The sequence below is a fragment of the Anolis sagrei genome, chromosome X, assembly GCF_037176765.1.
Source record: "Anolis sagrei isolate rAnoSag1 chromosome X, rAnoSag1.mat, whole genome shotgun sequence".
Lineage (NCBI taxonomy): Eukaryota > Metazoa > Chordata > Lepidosauria > Squamata > Dactyloidae > Anolis > Anolis sagrei.
The window spans coordinates 60,259,309-60,283,234 of NC_090034.1; the positions used below are offsets into that span (position 1 = coordinate 60,259,309).

Consider the following 23,926-nt stretch of genomic DNA (forward strand, 5'->3'; position numbering starts at 1 on the left):
TTTACATTACATTTTAAACCGAGGCTGAATGGCCATCTGTCGGGGGTGCTTTGAATGCAATATTCCTGCTTCTTGGCAGGGGGTTGGACTGGATGGCCCATGAGGTCTCTTCCAACTCTTTGATTCTATAATTCATAACAGTAGCCAAAATTACAGTTACGAAGTAGCAACGAAAATAATGTTATGGTTGGGGGTCACCACAAAATGGGGGGCTGTATTAAGGGGTCACGGCATTAAGAAGGTTGAGGAGCACTGCTCTACAGTACTTTGTGTTGGGAAACCTGTGGGACCCTTTAGCTGAGGCACCCCGGGGTCCCGTTGGGCATACAGAAAGCACGTCCTATAAACAGACATTGTCATAGGCCCGGCGTGCGACAGCACACAGTGATCTCTGGAAATGAGTGAAGGTACTGCGAATCCCATCATTCATAGCCCATCCTCTCCCAAACTGCACCAGCATGTAAAGTTGGTCATGGGGGTTATGTATGCCAAGTTTAGTCCAGGTCCATCATTCATGGTGGTTACTTTGGACCTCAAAATGGCACAAGAATTCCTGAAGCAAAGGTTGCAGGACATTGCCCAGGGAGAACTTAGAGCCCACTCAAATTCACCATGCTCCCCCAGAGTCCTAAATTTACCATACAGAGAGCCATTGCCAGAGGAGGTGACTGAGGCATCTGCTTGTCCAATTTTGTGGGATTCTTTTCGGCTTGTTCTTCCTGAGACTGTGGAGGAGGTCCTGGGGGCTGTGAGGGCGACCACTTCGGCCCTAGACCCTTGCCCATCCTAGCTTATAAAAGCTGCCAAGGAGGGGTTGGTTGATTGGTTTGTGTTGATCATTAACGCATTGTTGGAGCAAGGGATTTTTCCATCTAACTTAAAACAGGCTGTGGTTCGCCCACTCCTTAAGAAGCCTTGGTTGCCTTGGTGGATGACCTCCGTAGAGAGCTGGACAGGGGGAGTGTGACTCTGTTGGTTCTCTTGGACATCTCAGCGGCTTTCGATACCATCGATCATGGTATCCTTCTGGGTCGACTCTCTGGGATGGGTCTCGGGGGCACGGTCTTGTCGTGGCTCCGGTCCTTCCTGGAGGGTCGATCCCAGATGGTGAAGCTGGGAGATGCCTGCTCGGATCCCTGGCCTTTGACCTGTGGGGTCCCGCAAGGGTCTATTTTATCTCCCATGCTTTTTAACATCTACATGAAACCGTTGGGAGAGGTCATCCGGAGTTTTGGAGTTGGGTGCCATCTCTATGCAGATGACACACAACTCTACTACTCTTTTCCACCCAATTCCAAGGAGGCCTCTCGGGTGCTGGACGAGTGCCTGGCCGCTGTGTCTATCTGGATGAGGACGAACAAGCTGAAGATCAATCCCGACAAGACAGAGGTCCTCCTGATCGATCGTAAACCTGATCGGGGTATAGGGTGGCAACCTGTGCTGGACGGGGTTACACTCCCCCCTGAAGCCACAGGTCCGCAGTTTGGGAGTTCTCCTGGACTCATCGCTCACGCTTGAGGCTCAGGCGTCGGCGGTGGCTGGGAGGGCTTTTGCACAACTGAGACTTGTGCGCCAGCTGCGACCGTACCTCACTAAGGCTGATCTGGCCGGGGTGGTCCATGCCTTAGTCACCTCTAGACTGGATTACTGCAACGCGCTCTACGTGGGGCTGCCCTTGAAAACGGCTCGGAAACTCCAATTGGTCCAGCGGGCAGCAGCCAGAATGTTAACTGGGGCCCATTACAGAGAGAGGTCAACCCTCCTGTTCAAGGAGCTCCACTGGCTGCCGTTTATTTTCCGAGCCCAATTTAAGGTGCAGGTGCTTACCTACAAAGCCCTGAACGGTTTGGGACCACCCTACCTGCGTGACCGCATCGTTGTCTACGAACCCACACGCTCACTCCGGTCATCTGGAGAGGCCCTGCTCGTGATCCCGCCCGCGTCACAAGCGTGCTTGGTGGGGACACGGGACAGGGCCTTCTCCGTGCTGGCCCCCCGCCTCTGGAACGCCCTCCCAAAAGACCTCAGACAAGCCCCTACACTGGCAGTCTTCAGAAAGAATTTGAAAACCTGGCTGTTCAAATGTGCCTTCTCAGACTAGGAACCCCAGTCCCAAATCCCAGAAGCACTTTAGTCAGAACCAAGACCACTGCACACTGCACACCGCACTTATATTATAATCCCATATCCCTCCGACACATCAGCACTTTTAATCCTGTACCCCTACTCCGGCCGGCTCAGTTTTTAATAATGTCTTGTTGTATTGCATTGTATTTGTTTTCTGCTTAATTGTTTTATTTGCTATGTATTGTGTTGTTATATTGTGTGGGCTTCGGCCTGTTGTAAGCCGCATCGAATCCTTCGGGAGATGCTAGCGGGGTACAAATAAAGTTTAATAATAATAATAATAATAATAATAATTTAAAACGTGCAAATTCCTCAAAAACCTTACAGTATCTAAACATCACACACTCAGGCGAGATTGAACATATTTCCCACAGAGCTGCTAAAAGAGGCAGACCGTCTGAATTTCTTACTCCCAAAGACTATGCCCCTGTGAGGGAAATGAAGTAGAAACAATAGAACTTCTATATCCACTCCTGTGCTGTCTAGCCATTCCCGAAGTTTCATGGGGTCCTCATTGTTGTTAAGGCCTTGTCAAATTGACCAAGACTTAACCCCTATTGTGCAGTCTGGTACCTTTGTCCTTTGCAGAACTATAAGTCACCATCCCTTGTTGGGGGGGGGGGCATGCTCGACTTCAATATGTGTGTGTATATATTTGTCTATATGTGTATTTGTCTGGTTATGCACATGCATTGTAATTTATTTTTGGTTTTTTTAAGCTTTTAAAGTCCCTTACGCTATGTTTTTCAATGTTTTATGAGTTATTGTCACTCGTTGGCCCGACAGGTGTCTTGCGTCCAAATTTGGTGTCAATTCTCCCAAGAGTTTTATAGTTCTGTTAATCCCACAAACGAACATTACATTTTTATTTATATAGATTATTTTTTCATTAATAATTATGTTATTATTATTGTATTAGTATTTTTATTAGTAGTAGTATTAAACATCTATTTCTATATATTATTACGATTTTTGTATTATTTTTTTTATATATATATTGTATTGTATTATTGCTTTCTGCCTTTCTTTTTCTCTCTCTGGAGGGAGGGTCCTTCATTCCTTTCAATGCAATGCAATGGACGGCAGCAAAGAAAAGGTCAGGAAATAATAATAACCTTTTTTCCTTCCTTTTTTCTTTTTTTTCCAAAAATGAAAGCAGAACTAAATATTAATTCATCAGCGAAGCGAATGGAGAGCAGCTGCTTTTTCTTCTGAAGGAAGGCATGAAAAAGGGGAGAAGAGCATGAAAGTCCCCATTAACAGAAGGAGGAGGAGAAGGAAAAGAAGGTCTGATAGATACATTATTACATTATATTACATTATTAATATTATTATTATTATTAATATTAATGGTGCAATATATTATATTGTATTAATAGATAGAACACCATATTTTTATATTATTTAAAGTATTATTAATGAATTATATCATAGATATTAATATTAATAATGTAATATAATATATTATATATATTACATAATAGATATAGGTATTATGTTATTAAATTATATTACTAATATTACTAATGTAATATATAGTAAAATAATACATATATTAATAATATTAATAATGTAATATAACATTAGCATAATAAAAATATAATAATATTTTAATTTATTATTTTATATTATTTTTATATGCGTTATCATTATTATTATAATATTATTATATTTTTATTATGCTAATATGTTATATTACATTATTAATATTATTATAATAATAATGATAACACATATAAAAATAATATAAAATAATAAATTAAAATATTATTATAATATTATTATATTTTTATTATACCAATATGTTATATTACATTATTAATATTATAATAATAATAATGATAACACATATAAAAATAATATAAAATAATAAATTATAATATTATTATAATATTATTATATTTTTATTATGCTAATATGTTATATTACATTATTATTATTATATTATTATATTAATATTATATTAATATTACATTATTAATATTATTATAATAATAATGATAACACATATAAAAATAATATAAAATAATAAATTAAAATATTATTATAATATAATAATAAATATAATAACAAATAATATAAAATGATACTATAATCAATTATAATAAATAATGTTATATAATAATACTAATGATAATAAACTATAAATTATATAAATTGTATAATATACTGGGAGTGTATTACATATATTGTACATAATAATAATATAGTAATAATTATATATTATATTTTACATGTATTATTACTAATATGGCAGTATAGTACAATATAGTCATATCTATAATATTAATATTGTGCTAAGCTCATAATATATTGTATATATAAATAAATATATAAATAAGATTGATAATAATATAATGTAATACAATATCATACTAATAATACTACAATATAATAATATGTAATAATATTTGCTATATTGTTATATCATACTTTACATTATTATATTATATTATTATATAACATATTGTATTTTATTGTCACATCATTATATTGTACTATTTATTTTATATATAGTATATATATTATTTCTATTTTATACTATTAATTTTATTATTATATTACTATTGTTTTGTTATTCTATTACATTTACTATTGTTTTATCTTATATTATTACTGCATTATGGTATTATATTATATTTATTACAATATTTAATTAAATATTATTATATAATTACATATTTTATCATATTGTTACATTATTATATTATATCATCATCATCATCATCATCATTTAATTACTTATTAATTGCCCTCCATCCGAGAATGCTCTAGGCGATTGTAAAAGATAAAATACTTACATACAAAAATTAAAAAATTAAAATGAAAATTATATGATTATGATATGATATTTATAATAGTATTATGTTATATTATATCATATTACCTTATTATATAATGTTATTATAGTATTACATTATAATATCATTATTATATTTTGTTGTATTATATTCATTATTATACTATATTACTATTATACTATATCAACATATTATATTATAGCATTATATTATATTTTTATATTATTAGAATATATATTTATTATATATGTACTATTTTGTTAATATTAGCATATTATATTATATTCCTATATTATTATATTATATTAAAGGGATGGAGAACCAGGCTCTTCTTCCAGGAGCCTCACAAAAAATAAGGAAGGTAAGGAATATTATATCATATTAATGGGATATATATATTTCTATTTCTATTTTACTTTATATTTTTAATAAACAAATTTTCTGTCTCTGGAATTAAGTGTGCTATTTTCTTCATTCTTCCTTTCCTTAATTATATAATAATATTAATAATAATAACAACAACAATATAATAACAAAAATATATAAATATTACGGTAACAATATAGTTACGATAATACTAACTGTAATAATATGTAGTAATAATATATAAAAATAACAATATTGTTACAATTCTATAAGTAATATAGTAATAATATTTTCATACAGTAATAATATAGAATCGCTACAATAATATAAAAATAATAAAATTAAAATATAACATATAAATTATTATACACTAATATAAAATATACCTACAGATATAGTAATATACAATCTATAATAATACTATATAATAATTTTAATAAATTAATAATAAACTATTTCTGTTATCTAGTATATTATTATTATTTATATTATTATCCATTATTAGTATTATTATTATTATCTAGTATATTATCTGTTATTACCTACTATTTAATTATTATTTTTGTGTTGTATATTATTATCTATTATTATCTACTATTTATTATTATTATCATCATGTAATATATAAAATAATAATCATTTAATAAATAATAATATTAATAATATTTTAATGAATATTTTTCTTTCTGGGGTGAATTCAGGTAGCTATTTTCTGCTCTGTTTCCTTAATCCTTAATCCTGAGCAATAAAGTCATGGGACTTTTAAAGCACAGAAAAAGGATTGTTGCCACTGCAATCCATTGAAATCCACACCCTTTTGGTGCCCCAAAGCAAAGAAAGAAAGGAATGAAAGAATGAAAGGCATCTGAGCAGAATTTTCCATGGTTTATTGTCGAAGGCTTTCCATGGTTTTCTTTTTTCCCCCCGTTCCATCTAGGAATGAATATTTCTAAGGATATGTATAGGAATGTTTTTATAAATATTTTTGCAATTATTTTAATAAATATATTTTCGTAATTATTTTGATGAACATTTCAGTGATTATTATCTTGTGAATATTACTGCGAATATTTCAATGAATATTTTAATGAACATATTTATGAATATTTTTGTGAGTATTTCTGCAAATATTTTTGTGTGTTGCACCCCAGGATTCACCTTGCCCTCAACACCAAAAGTGGTAATAAAGCAGTTTATTAAGAAAAACACGTGTAAAAAGGAAAAGTCATCATAAGAAAGAAGAATTGTAAATCCAACAGGTGATAGGAAAAATAAGTCATCAAATCCAAACTGGGAATAGGGAAAACATTCCAAAGACAAAAATCAAATCTGTTCCATATAACAAGGTACAAGAAAAGCCAGGTTCAAAACATGAGCATAATCCAGGAAAAAGAAGAATCATACCATGAACACTAATCCAAAAACAAACTTCTTAAAACATGAATATAAACTCCCAAGATATAAAACTAAAAACTTGAACAGGGACTCCTTCAGGCAGGATGTGTCTTGAGTTTGTCCCAGAGATTCAGACTTGGACAGGCCATTTAAATCAATACTTCTTAAGCAGTTGTAGGTAATATAACCAGTAGGCCTGGGTAACAACGGAAAAATTTGTTTCTAAAATCGATTTGTTTTTTGGGGTTTTTTGCGTTTCGATATTTAAAAGAATTCCGAAATTTTCCTTAAAAAAAGTTCGATATTTACGAAATTTCGTAAATGGTAAAAAAATTTACAAAACAATAACAAAACAATAACGAAACAATAACGAATCGATTCGTTAATGGCGGCCGCAATCGCTAAAAAAACTTCTGAAGCTTCCCTCTCCCTCTGTTGTTGACTGTTGGTGTGATATTATAATTTTTTTTCACTAATTAAACAAAAAACAACTATAAAACTTGCCCCAGACATGCGGAAATAATAACGAAACGACCTCAAACCAATAACGAAACGAATACATAACGAAATACGAAGCATTTACGAAATGAATTGAAAAATTCTTTTCTTTTTTAAGTTGCTTCAGAATGGTTCGTTATCGCTTTGTTAACAAAAAAAAATAACGAATTTTTAATGAATTACGAATTAACGAAACGAAACCGCCCAGCCCTAATAACCAGTTATATTGCCTACAACCAGTTAATTCAACCAATTAATTAAACAACAACTGGTTAACGCCTTGGGTATTGGGTGCCTCAGAGGTCCCTATGCCCGAGACTGAGAGCAAGGGAAACTGTCATCTATTCTCCTCAGAAACATCCACGTCTGGCCTCTTCAGAATCATTAATTTACCTTTCAAGTTTTAAATATGGACCAAGATCTCTTAATACATTGTTACCTTTTCCTCAAAGCAACAGCCTGGACATTGATTCTGTGGGGTTCCTTGCTTCAAAAGAAGCCAATCCAGCATCCCCCAAGCTGGCAGAGAGTCTCTACAGCTTTTAGCAGCCATTTCTCACAGTTCGAGCTGTTGCTGCGTTTCCTCTCAAAGGCCATGGGTCTCAGCAGGTATCCCCCAGCTTCAGCAACTGGGAATAACCCTCCAGGAAGGAGCAATGCCCCCGAGACCCATTCCAGAAGGATACCATGGTCGATGGTATCGACCAGGAGAACCAACGGGACACACTCTCCAGTTCTGTCCAGTTCTCTTTGGAGGTCATCCACTAAGGAACACCCCAGCAAGCGAGAGTCCAAAAGTGGCAGGCTCAAACCCAGCACCTCAATCCGTGGGTGATACCAGATGAGAGACTCCCCCCTGGGCACACAGAAGACTGGGCGACTTGGAAGGCGCTGAACAGACTGCGCTCTGGCACCATGAGATGCAGAGTCAATCTTAAGAAATGGGGCCACAAAGTGGAATCCACGACATGCGAGGGTGGAGAAGAAGAGCAAACCACTGACCACCTGCTGCAATGCAACCTGAGCCCTGCCACATGCACAATGGAGGACCTCCTTGCGGCAACACCACAGGCACTCCAAGTGGCCAGATACTGGTCAAAGGACATTTAATAGAATACCAAACTCACAAATTCTGTGTTTTGTCTGTTTGTTTGTTTTGTTCTGTTAGAAATGTAATACAATGTTCTGGTTGCGGATGACACGATAAATAAATAAATCCACCAAGGCGACCAAAGACGTCTCCTCGGTACCATGGCCAGGCCTAAAACCACACTGTGATGGATCTAGATCAGGGGTCCTCAAACTTTTTTTTTGAGGTCACAGTACCTCAAACTGTTGGAGGGCCGGATTATAATTTGAAAAAAACATGAATGAATTCCTATGCACACTGCACATATCTTATTTGTAGTGCAAAAAACGGAGCCCCTGGTGGTGCAGTGGGTTAAACCCTTGTGCCGGCAGGACTGAAGACTGACAGGTCATAGGTTCGAATCCGGGGAGAGGCGGATGAGCTCCCTCTATCAGCTCCAGCTCCTCATGCGGGGACATGAGAGAAGCCTCCCACAAGGATGATAAAACATCAAATCATCCAGGCGTCCCCTGGGCAACGTCCTTGCAGACGTGACAAAAAAAAGTGCAAAAAACACTTTAAAACAATACAATAATTAAAATGAAGAACAATTTTAACAAATATAAACATTAGTATTTCAATGGAAAGTGTGGGCCTGCTTTTGACTGATGAGATAGGATTGTTGTTGTTGTTGTGTGCTTTTAAGTCATTTTAGACTTAGGTTGACCCTGAGCGAGGGCCGGGTAAATGACCTTGAAGGACCGTATCCGGCCCTCAGGCCGTAGTTTGAGGACCCCTGATCTAGATAATCGGTATCGTCCAAGAATCCCTGGAGTTGGGAGGCAACCACTCGATCTAGAACCTTGCCCAAAAAAGGGAGGTTAGAAATCGGCCAGTAGTTTTTTAGGACCGAGGAATCTAGGGACGCCTTTGTAAGGAACAGTCTCACAATTGCATTTTTCAGGCTCAATTGAATATGTCCCTTTTCCAATGAGGCATTTAAACAGGTTCCTGGACCATCTGAACAGCATCCACCCAAACATCCAATTCACCATGGAAAAAGAAAATGAAGGAAAACTGCCTTTTCTAGATGTCCTAGTCAGCGGTAAACCAGATCAACAATTGGGTCACACCGTTTACAGAAAAACTACACACATGGATAGATATCTACATAAAAACTCCAACCATCACCCAAGTCAAAAAAAGCAGCAGCATTAAAGCCTTGGCAGACCGTGCAAAAAGAATGTGCAAACTCCACCTCCTCCAAGATGAACTGGACCACCTGAACTGGGTTCTCCAGGCCAATGGAGACTCCACCTCAGACATCAGAAGAGCTGCAAGACCAAGAACAAGCCACGAGAGTAAAGATGAAGATCCACCCAGAGGAAAAGTGTTCCTGCCATACATCAAGGGAACCACTGACCGCATAGGGAAGCTGATGAGGAAACACAACATACAAACTATCTACAAACCCACCAAGAAAATCCAACAAATGCTACGTTCAGCAAAGGACAAGAGGGATCCTCTCACCTCTGCAGGAGTCTACCGTATACCATGCAGCTGTGGACAAGTCTACATAGGGACCACCAAACGCAGCACCCAGACACGCATCAAGGAACATGAAAGGCACTGCAGACTGCTTCAACCAGAGAAGTCAGCCATAGCAGAGCACCTGATGAACCAACCTGGACACAGCATATTATTTGAGAACACTGTAATGCTGGACCACACCAACAACCACCATGTCAGACTATACAGAGAAGCCATTGAAATCCACAAGCATGTGGACAGTTTCAACAGAAAGGAAGAAACCATGAAAATGAACAAAATCTGGCTACCAGTATTTAAAAAACCTCTAAAATTATAACAATCAATAAAGAACAACACTCATACACAGGGGAACTCCAGACAAGAAATAATCAGGGACAGCTAATCACCTCTCAACAGAGGATTCCTCCAAGCCATACCTAAAAACTGTCAGGCCATCACTTGGTGGTCAGTTGAAACATTCACACCTAGCTCCAGCAGACAAAAGTCCTTTGTCCCACCCTGGTCATTCCACAGATATATAAACCTATTTTCCTACTTCCAACAGACCTCACTACCTCTGAGGATGCCTTTCATAGATACAGGCAAAACGTCAGGAGAGAATGCTTCTGGAACATGGCCAGACCGCCCAGAAAACTCACAACAACCCAGAGTTAAGACACATTAATGCCAAAGAGACCTTATAAGCAGCTTGGGTGCAAAAGCTCATCTATTTATTTATTTGTTCTCCAGTTAATATTGTTTTCCATTATACAGTTGTTGTTTATTCATTCAGTCACTTCCAACTCTTTGTAATCTCACACAGAAGAGTCTTGCATATCCAACCTTCCCTCATCCAGCATTCTGTATTATCCAATGCAGTCTGCCTCCCGCCCAGATCGTGCTAAATTTGTAAATACAGTAATTACATAACGTTACCGTGTATTGCACTGCTTTTTCTGTTGATTTGTTGTAAAACATTAGGTTTTGGTGCTTAATTTGTGAAATCATAACGTAATCTGATGCTTAATAGGCTTAATTCCTCCTTATTATCCAATATTTTTGCATACCCAATATACTGCCAGTTTGTTTATGTTGGATAAACGCGACTTTACTGTATTATTATTACTCTATTTTATCATCATCATCATCATCTAATATATTATTTATTTATTGCGAGTTAGTATTAATTATTAATATTTTAATAATTATTAATATTTTAATAATTATTAATAATAATAATAAATTATTAATTATCACCTCACCTCTAAGGATGCTTGCCATAGATGCAGGCGAAACGTCAGGAAAAATGCCTCTAGAACATGGCCATATAGCCCGAAAAAACCCACAAGAACTTAATTATTAATATTATTGTTATTATTCATGATGTATTATTATCCAACATTATTATTATATATTATTATTGGACATTATTTATTATATTATATTATTATCAACTATTATCCTTTATTATTGTTTATATTATTATCTATTATTTTTATATTATTATTACCATCTATTATTATTATTATCATCCATTATATTATTATTACCCATTGTGTATTATTATTATCTAATATATTATTGTTTATTGTTTATTCATTTTCAGGGCCCAACGTGGACGCTGTTGGTGTGTGTGTGCGCAGCCGGGATAGGAGGGACTTTCCAATATGGCTACAATGTGTCCGTCATCAACGCCCCAACCGAGGTGAAGCCCCGCCCTTTCCCCTTAAGCCCCACCCCTTCCTCTTAAGAATATAATGGATAATAATAATAATAATAATAATAATCTATAAATCTATATATGTATCTATATATATGAAAGTCAATGTATGTATGTATGTATATGGGTATGTATATATGTTGGTATGTGGCAGCTTTCTGATTGGCTCCCACTTCTACAGGCCACTGCAACTCCCACGAATGACGGACCTTGACCAAACTTGGTACACATAAGTCCCATGACCCAATCTACATCCTAGTGTGGTTTGGAGGAGGATGGACCACGGATGATGGGACTTGCAGTACCTTCAATCACATTGTATGACAACTGGGACAAGCATGAATGACGGAACTGCACCAAACTTGACACACATAACCGCCCATGACCGATCTCATGTTTTGGTAAAGTTTGGGGGAGGATGGACCACAGACAATGGGCTTCACTCAATTCACTTCCCACAGAACACTAAGGCCCCGAAAAATCACAGACCTGGACCAAATTTGGCACACAGACCCTACATGACCCACTCTACATCCTGATGCAATTTGGAGGAAGATGGACCATGGATAATGGGAATTGCAGTAGCTTCACTCACTTCCTGAGACCACTGCAACACACACCAATGGCTGATCAAGTCCAAACTTGGCACATAGAACCCCCATGACCCACTCTACATCCTGGTGCTGTTTGGAAGAGGCTGGACCATGAATGATGGGATTTGCAGTTCCTTCATGCACTTCCTGAAACCACTGTCACCCACACCAATTACAGATCAACACTTGGCACAAAGAACCCCCATTATCAGCTGTACATCCTGGTGCTGTTTTTGGGATGACAGTACCTTCACTCACTTCCTGAGACCACTGCAACCCACACCAATGACTGATCAAGTCCAAACTTGGCACACAGAGCCCCCATGACCCACTCTACATCCTGGTGTGGTTTGGAGGAGGATTGGCCATGGACAATGGGACTTGCATATGGGAGTTTTAGTTCACCTGCACTCAACATTGGATCTAGACTAAACTTGTAGCACAGACAAAAAATGCCTTTCTCAAATAACCCGGGCACCGCCGGTTCCCCAAGATAGTCTATCTATATCACAAAAGTCAATGTTTGTATGTGGGTATGTGGGTGCATATGTGGCAGCTTTCTGATTGGCTCCCACTATCACAGGCCACTGCTTCCTGCACGAGCGACAGACTAGGACCAAATTTGGCACACATAACCCCTATGACCAACTTTACGTCTTGGTGTGGTCTGGGGGAGGATGGATCACGGATGATGGGATTTGTGGTACTTTCATTTGCTTCAGCTCCCATAGACCATTGTGATGCCCACCAATGACAGATCTGGACCAAACTTGGCACAAAGATCCACCATGACCCAATCTACATCCTGGTGTGGTTTGGAGGATGTATCATGGATGATGGAACTTGAAGTAACTTCAGTCACTTTGTTAGACCACTGCGACCAGCATGAATGACGGACCTGGACCAAATTTGACACACATAACCCCCATGCTCCATCTTACGCCCTGGTGATGACTGGGGGAGGATAGATCATCTGATTAGCTTCCCACAAAACACTGTGGCCCCCAGAAATCACAGAACAGGACCAAACTTACCACATAGATCGTGACATCGCGAACTCTTCAACAGTTATCACTACTAGTGCACACCTCCTGCATTCCAGAGTAACTATGACATACGACGCTGCTGTCCATTTGTTCTACACACTTGATTTATGATCTCTCTAGGAATGCCGTTCCCTTCATGGTTCAGTTAACTCTTTCCACACAGGAATACATTACACTCGGCACATAGCTACTGCATTTTAAGCATACATACATGCCATACATACATACTTTGAAATCTACATTATAAATTGCAGACAGCTTCAACAGGATGGACTATGGATGATGGGAGATGCACTCATTTCCGGACACCACTGTGCCACCTGCACTCATTTCCTGACACCTCCTCCTCCTCGCCACCAGTGCTCCTGCTGGCTTTGGAGGCGGTGAGGAGTGTTGTGGCTCAGCAGCTGGAGCCTCAGGAAGAGGATGATGGGTTTCAGATTCCTGAACATGTTGCTGTAGTTGATACAGACAATGCTGATGCTGAAGACAAAGAGTTTCAGGAGTTTCAGTTTCCCATGGCAAGGGATGTTGTTTTAGAAGATGTTTCTGATCTTAGTGAAACTTCACACGTGCAGGTGGAGGAGGCGAGCCAGCCTGCGAAGTTTCTGCCTGCCGATTCCCAGTCCCAGGATAATGAGTTATTCAACCTTGAAGGCTCGGCAGACTTAGACAGGGAGGATCGCTTGCAATTCAGGTTTCGCTGCTTGCAAACAAGGCTTGCAAACAAGAGAGAGGTTAGAGGTTAGAGCTGCTTTGGTTAGACCACACCTGGAATATTGTGTCCAATTCTGGGCACCACAATTCAAGAGAGATATTGACAAGCTGGAATGTGTCCAGAGGAGGGTGACTAAAATGATCAAGGGTCTGGAGAACAAGCCCTATGAGGAGCGGCTTAGGGAACTGGGCATGTTTAGCCTGAAGAAGAGAAGGTTGAGAGGAGATATGATAGCCATGTATAAATATGTGAGAGGAAGCCACAGGGAGGAGGGAGCAAGCTTGTTTTCTGCTGCCCTGGAGACTAGGGCGCGGAACAATGGCTTCAAACTACAAGAGAGGAGATTCCATCTGAACATAAGGAAGAACTTCCTGACTGTGAGAGCCGTTCAGCAGTGGAACTCTCTGCCCCGGAGTGTGGTGGAGGCTCCTTCTTTGGAAGCTTTTAAGCAGAGGCTGGATGGCCATTTGTCAGGGGTGATTTGAATGCAACATTCCTGCTTCTTGGCAGGGGCTGGACTGAATGGCACATGAGGTCTCTTCCAACTCTTTGATTCTATGATTCTATGATTCTAGAGGTCAAAGGAATGCTTTCATGCTAGGAAAATATATTTAATGAGCTGGTTGTAGTCAGCCTTTTGTCAGTGCAACTTCAGCGAACACCCTGATAACTTCGGCTTGCCTTGGCTTTTGGGCAATGCTTTTGGCTTCTTGGGACTTTGATTGGGATCTTGGCGTCTTGGGACTCTGTCATGCTGCCATGGAATCTTGTTTGATCAATACTTATGGAATATGCTTCATGTTGTTTGCCTTTGGACTTTGGAAACTCTGCCTTTGCATTTAAGACTCTGTTTGGCTATTGAACTTTTGCAACTTTACTTTTGTGTTTAAGACTTTGCCTTTTCTTTAATAAACTACAAAACCTATAGCCTTGGTGTGTGTGGTGTTCTGAGAAAAGTGAATCTATCCTGAGGTATGACAAGGAGGAGGAGGCTTTGCCCACTCTGCGGCAGCCTCCTCCACGTCACCTGTGCTCCTGCTGGCTTTGGAGGCCCATTGGCTGCCACTGATGGCACTGCCGGGCTGGGCTAAGGCCTCAGCCCAGCCTGACAGTGCCATCAACGGTGCCCAAGGAGCCTCCAAGACTGGAGGCGAGCAGGAGGAGTCTCCGTCCACTCGGCAGCAGCCTTCTCCTTCTTGCCGCCTGTGCTACTCCCAGCTTCGGAAGCCCCTTGGGCTCAGTTGATGGAACTGCCAGGCCGACTTGGCAGCGCCATCAATGGTGCCCAAAGGGCCTCAGAGGCCGGGAGCAGCAGAGGTGAGGAGGAGGAGGCCACCATCGAGTGGGCGGAGCATCCCTATTTCGCAGATTTTCACTTATCACGGGGGCTCCTGGAACGAAACCCCCGCAATAAGTGAGGGAACACTGTATAAAAAAGTGAATGCTTGTAAGTGTATATGTATGTCTTTATGTATTTGTGTATGTGGCAGCTTTCTGATTGCCTCCCACTTCCACTGTCCACTGTGACCCCCATGAATGACGGACCTGGACCAAACTTGGCACAAAGAACCCCCATAACCCACTTTATGTCCTGGTGCAGTTTAGGGGAGGATGGACCACAGATAATGGGATTTGCAGTACTTTCAATTGCTTCAGCTCCCACAAACTACTGCAATCCCCACCAATGACGGATTAGGACCAAACTTGGCACACAGAGCCCCCATGACCCACTTTACATCCTGGTGCAGTTAGGGGGAGGATCAACCATGGATGATGGGATTTGCAGTACCTTCACTCAATTCCTAAGCCCACAACAACCCCCACGAATGACAGACCTGGAACAAACTTGGCAAAAAACCTCCCATGACCCACCTCACACCCTGGTAAAGTTTGGGGAAGGATGGATCATGGATGACGGGATTTCCAGTACCTTCACCTAATTTACATCCCACAGAACACTGTAGTCCCCGCAAATCTCAGAGCAGGACCAATCTTGCCCCACAGACCCCCAAAGACCTGTGGGGGGGGGTCTGTGGGGGGGGGTGATAGACAATGGATAATGGGAGAAGCAGTATCTTCACTGACTTCCTGAAACCACTGAGAGCCCCAATAATGACAGATCATGGCCAAACTTGATATACAGAGCCCCCATGAGCCACTCTACATCCTGGTGCAGTTTGGAGGAAGATGGAACGTGAATGATGGGACTTGCAGTACCTTCACTCACTTCCTGAGACCACTGTGACCCACACCAATGACTGTTCAAGACCAAACTTCAACCACAGAGCCCCCATGACCCACTCTCCATCTTGGTGAGGTTTGGAGGATGATAGACAATGGATGATGGTAGATCCAGTACCTTCACTCACTTTCTGAAACCACTGTGAGCCCCAATAATGACAAATCAGGACTAAACTTGGCATACAGAGCCCCCATGAGCCACTCTACATCCTGGTGCCATTTGGAGGAGGATGGTCCATGGACGATGGAACTTGCATATGGGAGTTGTAGTTCACCCGTACTCACTGAACCCAGCTGATATTTGATCTGGACTAGACTAAACTTGGACCACAAACAATCCCTTTCTAAAAAAAAAAAACCCGGACATCACCGGGTCTGCAAGCTAGTGTGTGTGTGTGTTTGTGTGTATACATGTTGAATATATTAGTAAAATATCTAAAATAATAATGTGATATATAATAATAATAATAACAATAATAATAAATTATATTATATTATTATTTAATATTACTACTATATATTTATTATTATTTTATATTATATCATTATATTATTATTTTATATTATATGATGTTATGTTGTATATTAATATTTTAATGCTATTATTTATTATCCTTTATTCAATATCATTTTATTTTATTGTATCTTATTATTACATTCGTTATTATGTTGTATTAATACATTATTATATCATATTATTATTTATTACCATTACCTCCCATTTCTTTCTCTGTTTCCCTGTAGCACATCCAGGGCTTCCTGAATGAGACCTGGCGCGAGCGCTATGGCACCAACCTCCGACCGGACCTCCTGACCCTGCTATGGTCAACCGTGGCCTCCGTCTTCTCCCTCGGAGGGCTCTGCGGGGCACACCTTGGTGGGACCCTTGCCGTACAGATCGGGCGGTAGGGGTTCATTTATTATATATTATTAATATTATTATCTGTGGGGCCCATCTCAGGGGCACCCTTACCATATGCTGGTCAGTGTATTACAATTATTAGTATATTCTTCTTCTTCTTCTTCTTATATTATATTTATATTAATAATAACACTTTATTTATATTTCGCCCTATCTCCCCAAGGGGACTCAGGGCGGATCACAGTACACATACACGGCAAACATTCAATGCCGTTTTGGATAGGGCAAAGACAGTCAGAACAGAAAGGAGGAATGTTGTGTTGACATCCAGGTTTTTGGTGCCTTTGGAAGTTGTGCTTGAATCCAGCCACGAAGGGTGCTGTCGCTCCAACCACTGTGACGAAGAGCCATCAGGACTTCCTCTTTGCTTTTAAAAATCTTTTTGTTTATGTTGTTGTAAAATTCCTCCTCTGTTTAGTGGTACCCAGTTTCTCTAACTATAGCTGTAAGCTGTTTTCTAACATAATGTTATTATTATATTATTTTTATTATTATTATCATCTGTGGGGCTCACGTCAGAGGCACCCTCACCATATGCATTGGATGGTCAGTCTATTATTATTATTATTATTATTATTATTATTATTTGTGGGACACCCTCGCCGTACGCATTGGCACACCAGGGTTCATATATTAATATTTATTATATTTATCATTATATTATTATTATTAAATTATTATCATCTGTGGGGATCACCTCGGGTCCCCCCTCGCCATACACATAAGCCAGTCAGCATGCATTTATATTTATATTTATTATTATTATTATTATTATTATTATTAATCATTATATTAAAATAATAGGGAAATAAACAAGACAAACTCCAGCGTTTACCACAACACCATACTTATTATGTCATAGGCATCACTGAAACCTGGAGGGATGACTCCTATCGCTAGAATGTAGACATTGAAGGCTAAGACCTCTTTCACAGAAACAGAACAAAGGGGAGAGGAAGGGGAGTAGCCTTATATGTCAAAAACTGTTACACTGCAGAAGAGATGCAAGACTGCACTTCGGGAAATCAGCTTGAAAGCATCTGGATAAAAATCAAGGGAACTGGGACTCAAATAGATCTTGTTGTGGGTGTCTACTGCAGACCCCCCAAGCTAGGATGAAAAACTTGACAAAGCCTTCTGTCAACAGCTGACCAAACAGGCACAAAAAAGAGATATAGTAGTCATGGGCGAGTTCAACTATCCCAATATTTGCTGGAAAACAAATTCGGCCAAGAGTGCAAAGTCCAACAAATTCCTTGCTTGCCTTGCAGACAATTTTATGGTCCAGAAGATAGAAGTGGCAACACAGGGATCGGCTATTTGCAATCTCTTCCTAACAAACGCAATTAATGTAATTTTTTGCCTAGCCCACACTGGACTAGTTTGTTTGCCAGAAGAGCATGGGGGACCGTGAAATCCAGGTACGGGTTCTTGGAAAATGGGACAAGTCCCAGCAGATTGGAGGAGGGCAAACGTGACCCCTATGAATATTCAAGAAGGGAAAAATGGACAAACTAAAGAATTATCAATGTCCAGTCAGCCTCACGTCAGAGCCCCCGTTGGCGCAGTGGGTTAAACCCCTGTGCCGACAGGTCGGATGAGCTCCCTCTATCAGCTCCAGCTCCTCATGCGGGGACATGAGAGAAGCCTCCCACAAGGATGATAAAACATCAAATCATCCGGGCGTCCCATGGGCAACGTCCTTGCAGACGGCCAATTCTCTCACACCAGAAGTGACTTGCAGTTTCTCAAGTCGCTCCTGACATGATGGAAAAAAAAGCCTCACGTTGATACTGGAAAAGATCGTTAAGGACATTTATTTATTTATTTATTTATTTATTTATTTGACTTGTATACCGCCACTCCCAATTTGGCTCGGAGCGGTTTACAGCAGTAGATTAAAACAATACAACCAACTTTAAAATACAATAAAAACGAGAACAGACATAGTCCCGAGTTATTCACCCATCGAAAGCTTGTCAGAAAAGAAAGGTTTTACAGGCTTTCCGAAAAGCAAGTAGCTCTCGGATGGTTTGGGTTTCAACTGGCAAGGCCTTCCATAAATAAGGGGCCACAATCGAGAAGGCTCTCTGCCTAGTAGAGGACAGATGAAAAGTCCGGATGTTGGGGACTTCAAGCAAATTTTGGTCTTTGGACCGAAGTAATCTCTGGGGTTGGTAGGGGGATAAGCGGGCCCTCAGGTACGCCGGCCCTAGACCATATAAGGCCTTAAAGGTTAGTACCAGCACCTTGAAAGTAATCCGGTACTCAATCGGAAGTCAGTGCAGCTGTTGTAGAATTGGGGTGATACGACACCTCGCCGGCACCCCGGCGAGAAGACGAGCCGTCGCATTTTGCACCAGCTTCAGTTTCCGGATCACTGACAAAGGAAGGCCGATGTAGAGGGTGTTACAGTAGTCAAGCCTCGAGATGACCGTCGCCTGGATCACCGTAGCCAGGTCGTTCCTAGATAGGAAGGGAGCCAGTCGCCTAGCCTGACGTAGGTGGAAAAATGCAGATCTGCTCACAGCAGAGACCTGGGCCTCCATTGTGAGCAGTGGGTCCAATAAGACACCAAGGCTTTTTACAGAAGGTGACGGACGTAGTGTCTCGCCATCCAGGGTAGGCAGCTGAATCTCCCACCCGGACGGCCCAGCCAAAGGATCTCCATCTTTGCTGGGTTCACCCTCAACCTGCTGGCACGCAGCCATCCAGTAACGGCCTCAAGGCACTGATGGAAATTTTCGGGTACAGAGTCCGGCCGGCCCTCCATCCTCAGGATGAGCTGAGTGTCATCAGCATACTGGTGGCACTCAAGCCACCAGTACGCTGCAAACACTTAGAAAGGAGTGCGGTCATCACTAATAGTCAACACGGATTCATCAAAAGACTAAACTGACCTTTTTTTTGAGTTACAAGCTGGGTAGATGCAGGGAAGGCTGTGAATGGAGCATATCTGGATTTCAGGAAGGCCTTCCTTCGACAAGTTCCCCCATGACCTTCTGGCAAAGAAGGGCTAATCAAAACTATGGTTAGGTGGATCTGTAATTGGTTAAGTGAACAAACCCAAAGGGTGATTCTCCCCAATGCTTCCTCTTCATCTTGGAAAGAAGTGAGGAGCGGAGTGCCATCAGCAGGGTTCCCAGTCCTGTTCAACATCGTTATTATTTACTTAGACGAAGGATCAGAAGGCATGATCACCAAGTTTGCAGATGGGACCAAACTGGGAGGGAGAGCCAATACCCCAGATGACACAGGCAGAATTCAAAATGATCTTCACAGATTAGAGAGATGATGGGTCAAAACTCACAAAATGAAGTTCAACAGGGACAAATACAAGAGACTCCAGTCAGGCAGAAAAAAAGGAAATGCAAAGAGACAGAATGGGGGAACGATGCCTGGCTCCACAGCAGGATGTGGGGGGAAAGTCTTGGAGTCCTTGTGGGGAGGAAAGGGAACATGAGCCAGGAATGTCATGCGGTGGCCAAAAAAGCCAATGGGATTTTGACCTACATCAATAGGAGCCTAGTGCCTAGATCCAGGGAAGTCATGCTACCCCTCTATTCTACCTTGGTCAGACCACTTTACCAGGAAGCACACTGTGTCCCATTCTGGGCACTACAACTGAAGGGAGATGTTGACTCTAAGCTGAAATGTGTTCCAAGAAAGAGGGCAACTCAAAGGATCAAGGGTCTGGAGAACAAGCCCTATGAGGAATGGCTGAAAGAGCTGGACATGTTTAGCCTTCAGAAGAGAAGGTGGAGAGATGGTGAGGGCCCTGGGTAAATATGTGAGGGGACATCATAAGGAGGAGGGAGCAGGCTTGTTTTCTGCGGCCCTGGAGACTAGGACACAATGGAACAATGGCTTCAAATTTCAGGAAAGGAGATTCCACCTGAACATGAGGAAGAACTTCCTGACTGTGAGAGAGAGTTGTTCAGCAGTGGAACTCTCTCTCTCTACCCTGGAGTGTGGGGGAGGCCCCTTCTTTGGAGGGTGGCTGGATGGTCATCTGTTGGGGGTGCTTTGAATGTGATTTTCCTGCTTCTTGGCCCACCAGGTCTCTTCCAACTCTAGGATTCTATGATTCTATTATATAATACACCATTTTTATTATTATACAAGGCTGGAGTAAACATTACTGGAAGAAACATTAACAACCTTAAATATGCAGATGATACCACTTTGATGGCTGTAGCAAGGAGTAGCTGAGGAGCCTTCTAAGCAAGGTGAAAGAAGAAAATGCAAAATCTAGGTTGCAGTTAAACATAAAAAACCAAGATTATAGCAACCAGACTGATTGAGAACTGGCAACTAGAGGGAGAAAATGTGGAGGCCGACATACTTTGTATTTTTAGGTGCGAAGATTACTGCAGACACAGACTGCAGCCAGGAAATCAGAAGTTTATTTCTTGGAAGGAGAGCAATGACCAATCTCGATAAAATAGTGAAGAGTAGAGACATCACACTGGCAATGAAGATCTGCATAGTTAAAGCAATGGTATTCCCCGTAGTAACCTATGGATGTGAGAGCTGGACTATAGGGAAAGCTGAGTGAAGGAAGATCGATGTTTTTGAACTGTGTTGTTGGAGGAAAGTTCTGAGAGTGCCTTGGACTGCGAGAAGATCCAATCAGTCCATACTTCAGGCAAGAAAGCCCAACTGCTCATTGGAGGGAAGGATAGTAGAGGCAAAGATGAAGTAATTTGGCCACATCATGAGAAGACAAGAAAGCTTAGAGAAAACAATGATGCTGGGGAAAATGGAAGCGAAAAGGAAGAGGGGCCGACCAAGGGCAGGATGGATGGATGGTATCCTTGAAGTGATTGGCTTGACTCTAAAGGAGCTGCAGGTGGTGACAGCCGACAGGGAGCTCTGGCATGGGCTTGTCCATGAGGTCACAAAGAGTCAGAAGCGACTGAATGAATAAACAACATTAATATACATTATTAACATGTATTGTTACTAGAATTATACATTATTTATACATTATAACAATAATATAATTATGCATTATTATATATTATATTAATATACATTATTTATTATTATTACACATTATTATCATGTCTTATTACTAGAATTATAGATTAACTAGCTTGGGAACCCGGTGTTGCCCGGGTTATTAGAGAAAGGAATATTGTATCAAGTTTGGCCTTTATCAGTTGGTAATGGGGGCTGTGGAACTCCCTCCCTAGGGATATTAGATCAGCCCCCTCCCTCCTGACCAGGCATGTAGCCGGGGGGGGGGGGCGCTCAGGGGGCTTCACCCCCCCCCCCCCCGAAATTCTCATGGTGGTTCGCGAAAAGGCTTTACTGGTGCATTATTTAAACTGTTATGTTTATTCATAACATGATCTGATCACCATACTCAATATATCCCATATGCATGGGGGTATTGGGGTAATGATACAAAAGGTTTGCTGGGCTAGACCCTCTTTCATTCAGACTCAGCCCCCCCCCCCGAAACTCAGCCCCCCCGAACCCCCGCTGAAAAAAATTCAGCCCCCCCTCCCCCCCGAAACGAAATCCTGGCTACGGGCCTGCTCCTGACTTTCCGAAAAAGAGTAAAAACTTGGCTCTTCGAGCAAGCATTCGGAACCCCGGAGTAAACAGACAAACTAGAGTTGGAAATTGACCCAGGAACGGCCAAGACAATGTAACGGATGAAGATTTGAACAAGAGGACATAGTTTCTTTTTAAATTGTTTATTATGCAATGTCGTTTATGTTTAATTGCACTTGATATTTTTGCTTTATTAATGTATGTATTTTGTTTCGGCATCGAATTGTGCCGACTGTGAGTCGCCTTCGGGCTGAAATGGGCGGGATAGAAATAATGTAAATAAATAAATTTATATGGCTGGCAGTGGTCTCAGGTAGTTAGTGAAGGGACTGCGAGTCCCATCATCTGTGGTCCATCCTCCTCCGAACTGCACCAGGATGGAGAGTGGGTCATGGGGGCTCTGTGTGCCAAGTTTGGTCTTGATCAGTCATGGCATGAGTGTTTCCTTCTTTCTCTCCTTTCTTCCTTCTCTCCCTTTCCTTCCTTTGCTCTTCGCTTCCACCTCTCCTTCTCTCATTCCTGCTTTCTTTCCCTCCCTCTTTCTCTCTCTCCTTTCTTCTCTGCTGCTTCCCTTCTTTTCCTCTTGCCTGGGCGCTGGAAGGAAGGATCCTCGGAGCCAGGTGCGGAGCAGGCGGGAGGGAGGCGCTTTGGAGGCAGGCCTCACTCACCCAGCGTCACCCCTTTTTTCTGCCATGGCTGCGGGACGCCTTCTCGCCTGTTTGCCGGTTGGGCATGCCATTGGTGCCTCTCGCGCTGGCTGTGCTCGCGCTGTGGGGGTGAGGGGAAGAGAATGGGTTTGGACGCATGCGCAGTGTTCTCTTTTAAAATTTAAGGCCTTGCTGGTTTTTGGGAGGAATTTCTTTGAGTGCAGGACATAGATTGCTCTGAATGCTGTGTTCTGTCCATATTTGGTGTCAATTCCCCCAGTGGTTTTTGAGTTCTGTTAATATCACAAACGAACATTACATTTTTATTTATATAGATGATACATTTACTATTATTATGTATTATATAGTATTATTTTCTTTGTTTCTCTCTATATAGGAAAGGGGCCCTGCTGGCGAACAATGGTATTGCACTGCTGGCGGCGCTATTGATGGGACTCAGTTTCCCCACCAGACTTTATGAGCTCCTCATCCTTGGAAGGTTCCTCATTGGAATCAACACAGGTATTAGAATAATCATAATATATCATAATATAATACAACAGTGGAAGCACTGTTCTGCAGCTAGAAGGTCGTTCTCAGAAGATGTTATTGGGAGACACCTGCTCAACCCCACAACCATTGTCTTGTGGAGTTCCTCAGGGTTCAATATTGTCTCCTATGTTGTTTA

The 23,926-nt window shown here is 40.8% G+C and overlaps 1 protein-coding gene across 3 annotated transcripts in view; it reads left to right on the forward strand.

Moving 5' to 3' along the window:
• Nucleotides 1-3,166: 3,166 nt before the first annotated feature.
• The window catches only part of LOC132780924 (solute carrier family 2, facilitated glucose transporter member 11-like), a 60,525-nt gene continuing 39,765 nt past the window's right edge, over nucleotides 3,167-23,926 (forward strand). Inside the window, exons 1-5 of one of the 3 annotated variants that reach the window (XM_060784798.2) lie at nucleotides 3,201-3,223; nucleotides 5,240-5,289; nucleotides 11,393-11,491; nucleotides 16,849-17,009; nucleotides 23,636-23,760. In XM_060784798.2, coding sequence (XP_060640781.2) covers nucleotides 5,242-5,289; nucleotides 11,393-11,491; nucleotides 16,849-17,009; nucleotides 23,636-23,760 — 433 coding nt within the window. In that variant the 5' untranslated portion in view covers nucleotides 3,201-3,223; nucleotides 5,240-5,241. Of the gene's footprint in view, nucleotides 3,224-3,267; nucleotides 3,415-5,239; nucleotides 5,290-11,392; nucleotides 11,492-16,848; nucleotides 17,010-23,635; nucleotides 23,761-23,926 lie in introns of those variants that run through there. The other 2 variants (XM_060784797.2, XM_060784799.2) reach the window with 2 other exon arrangements.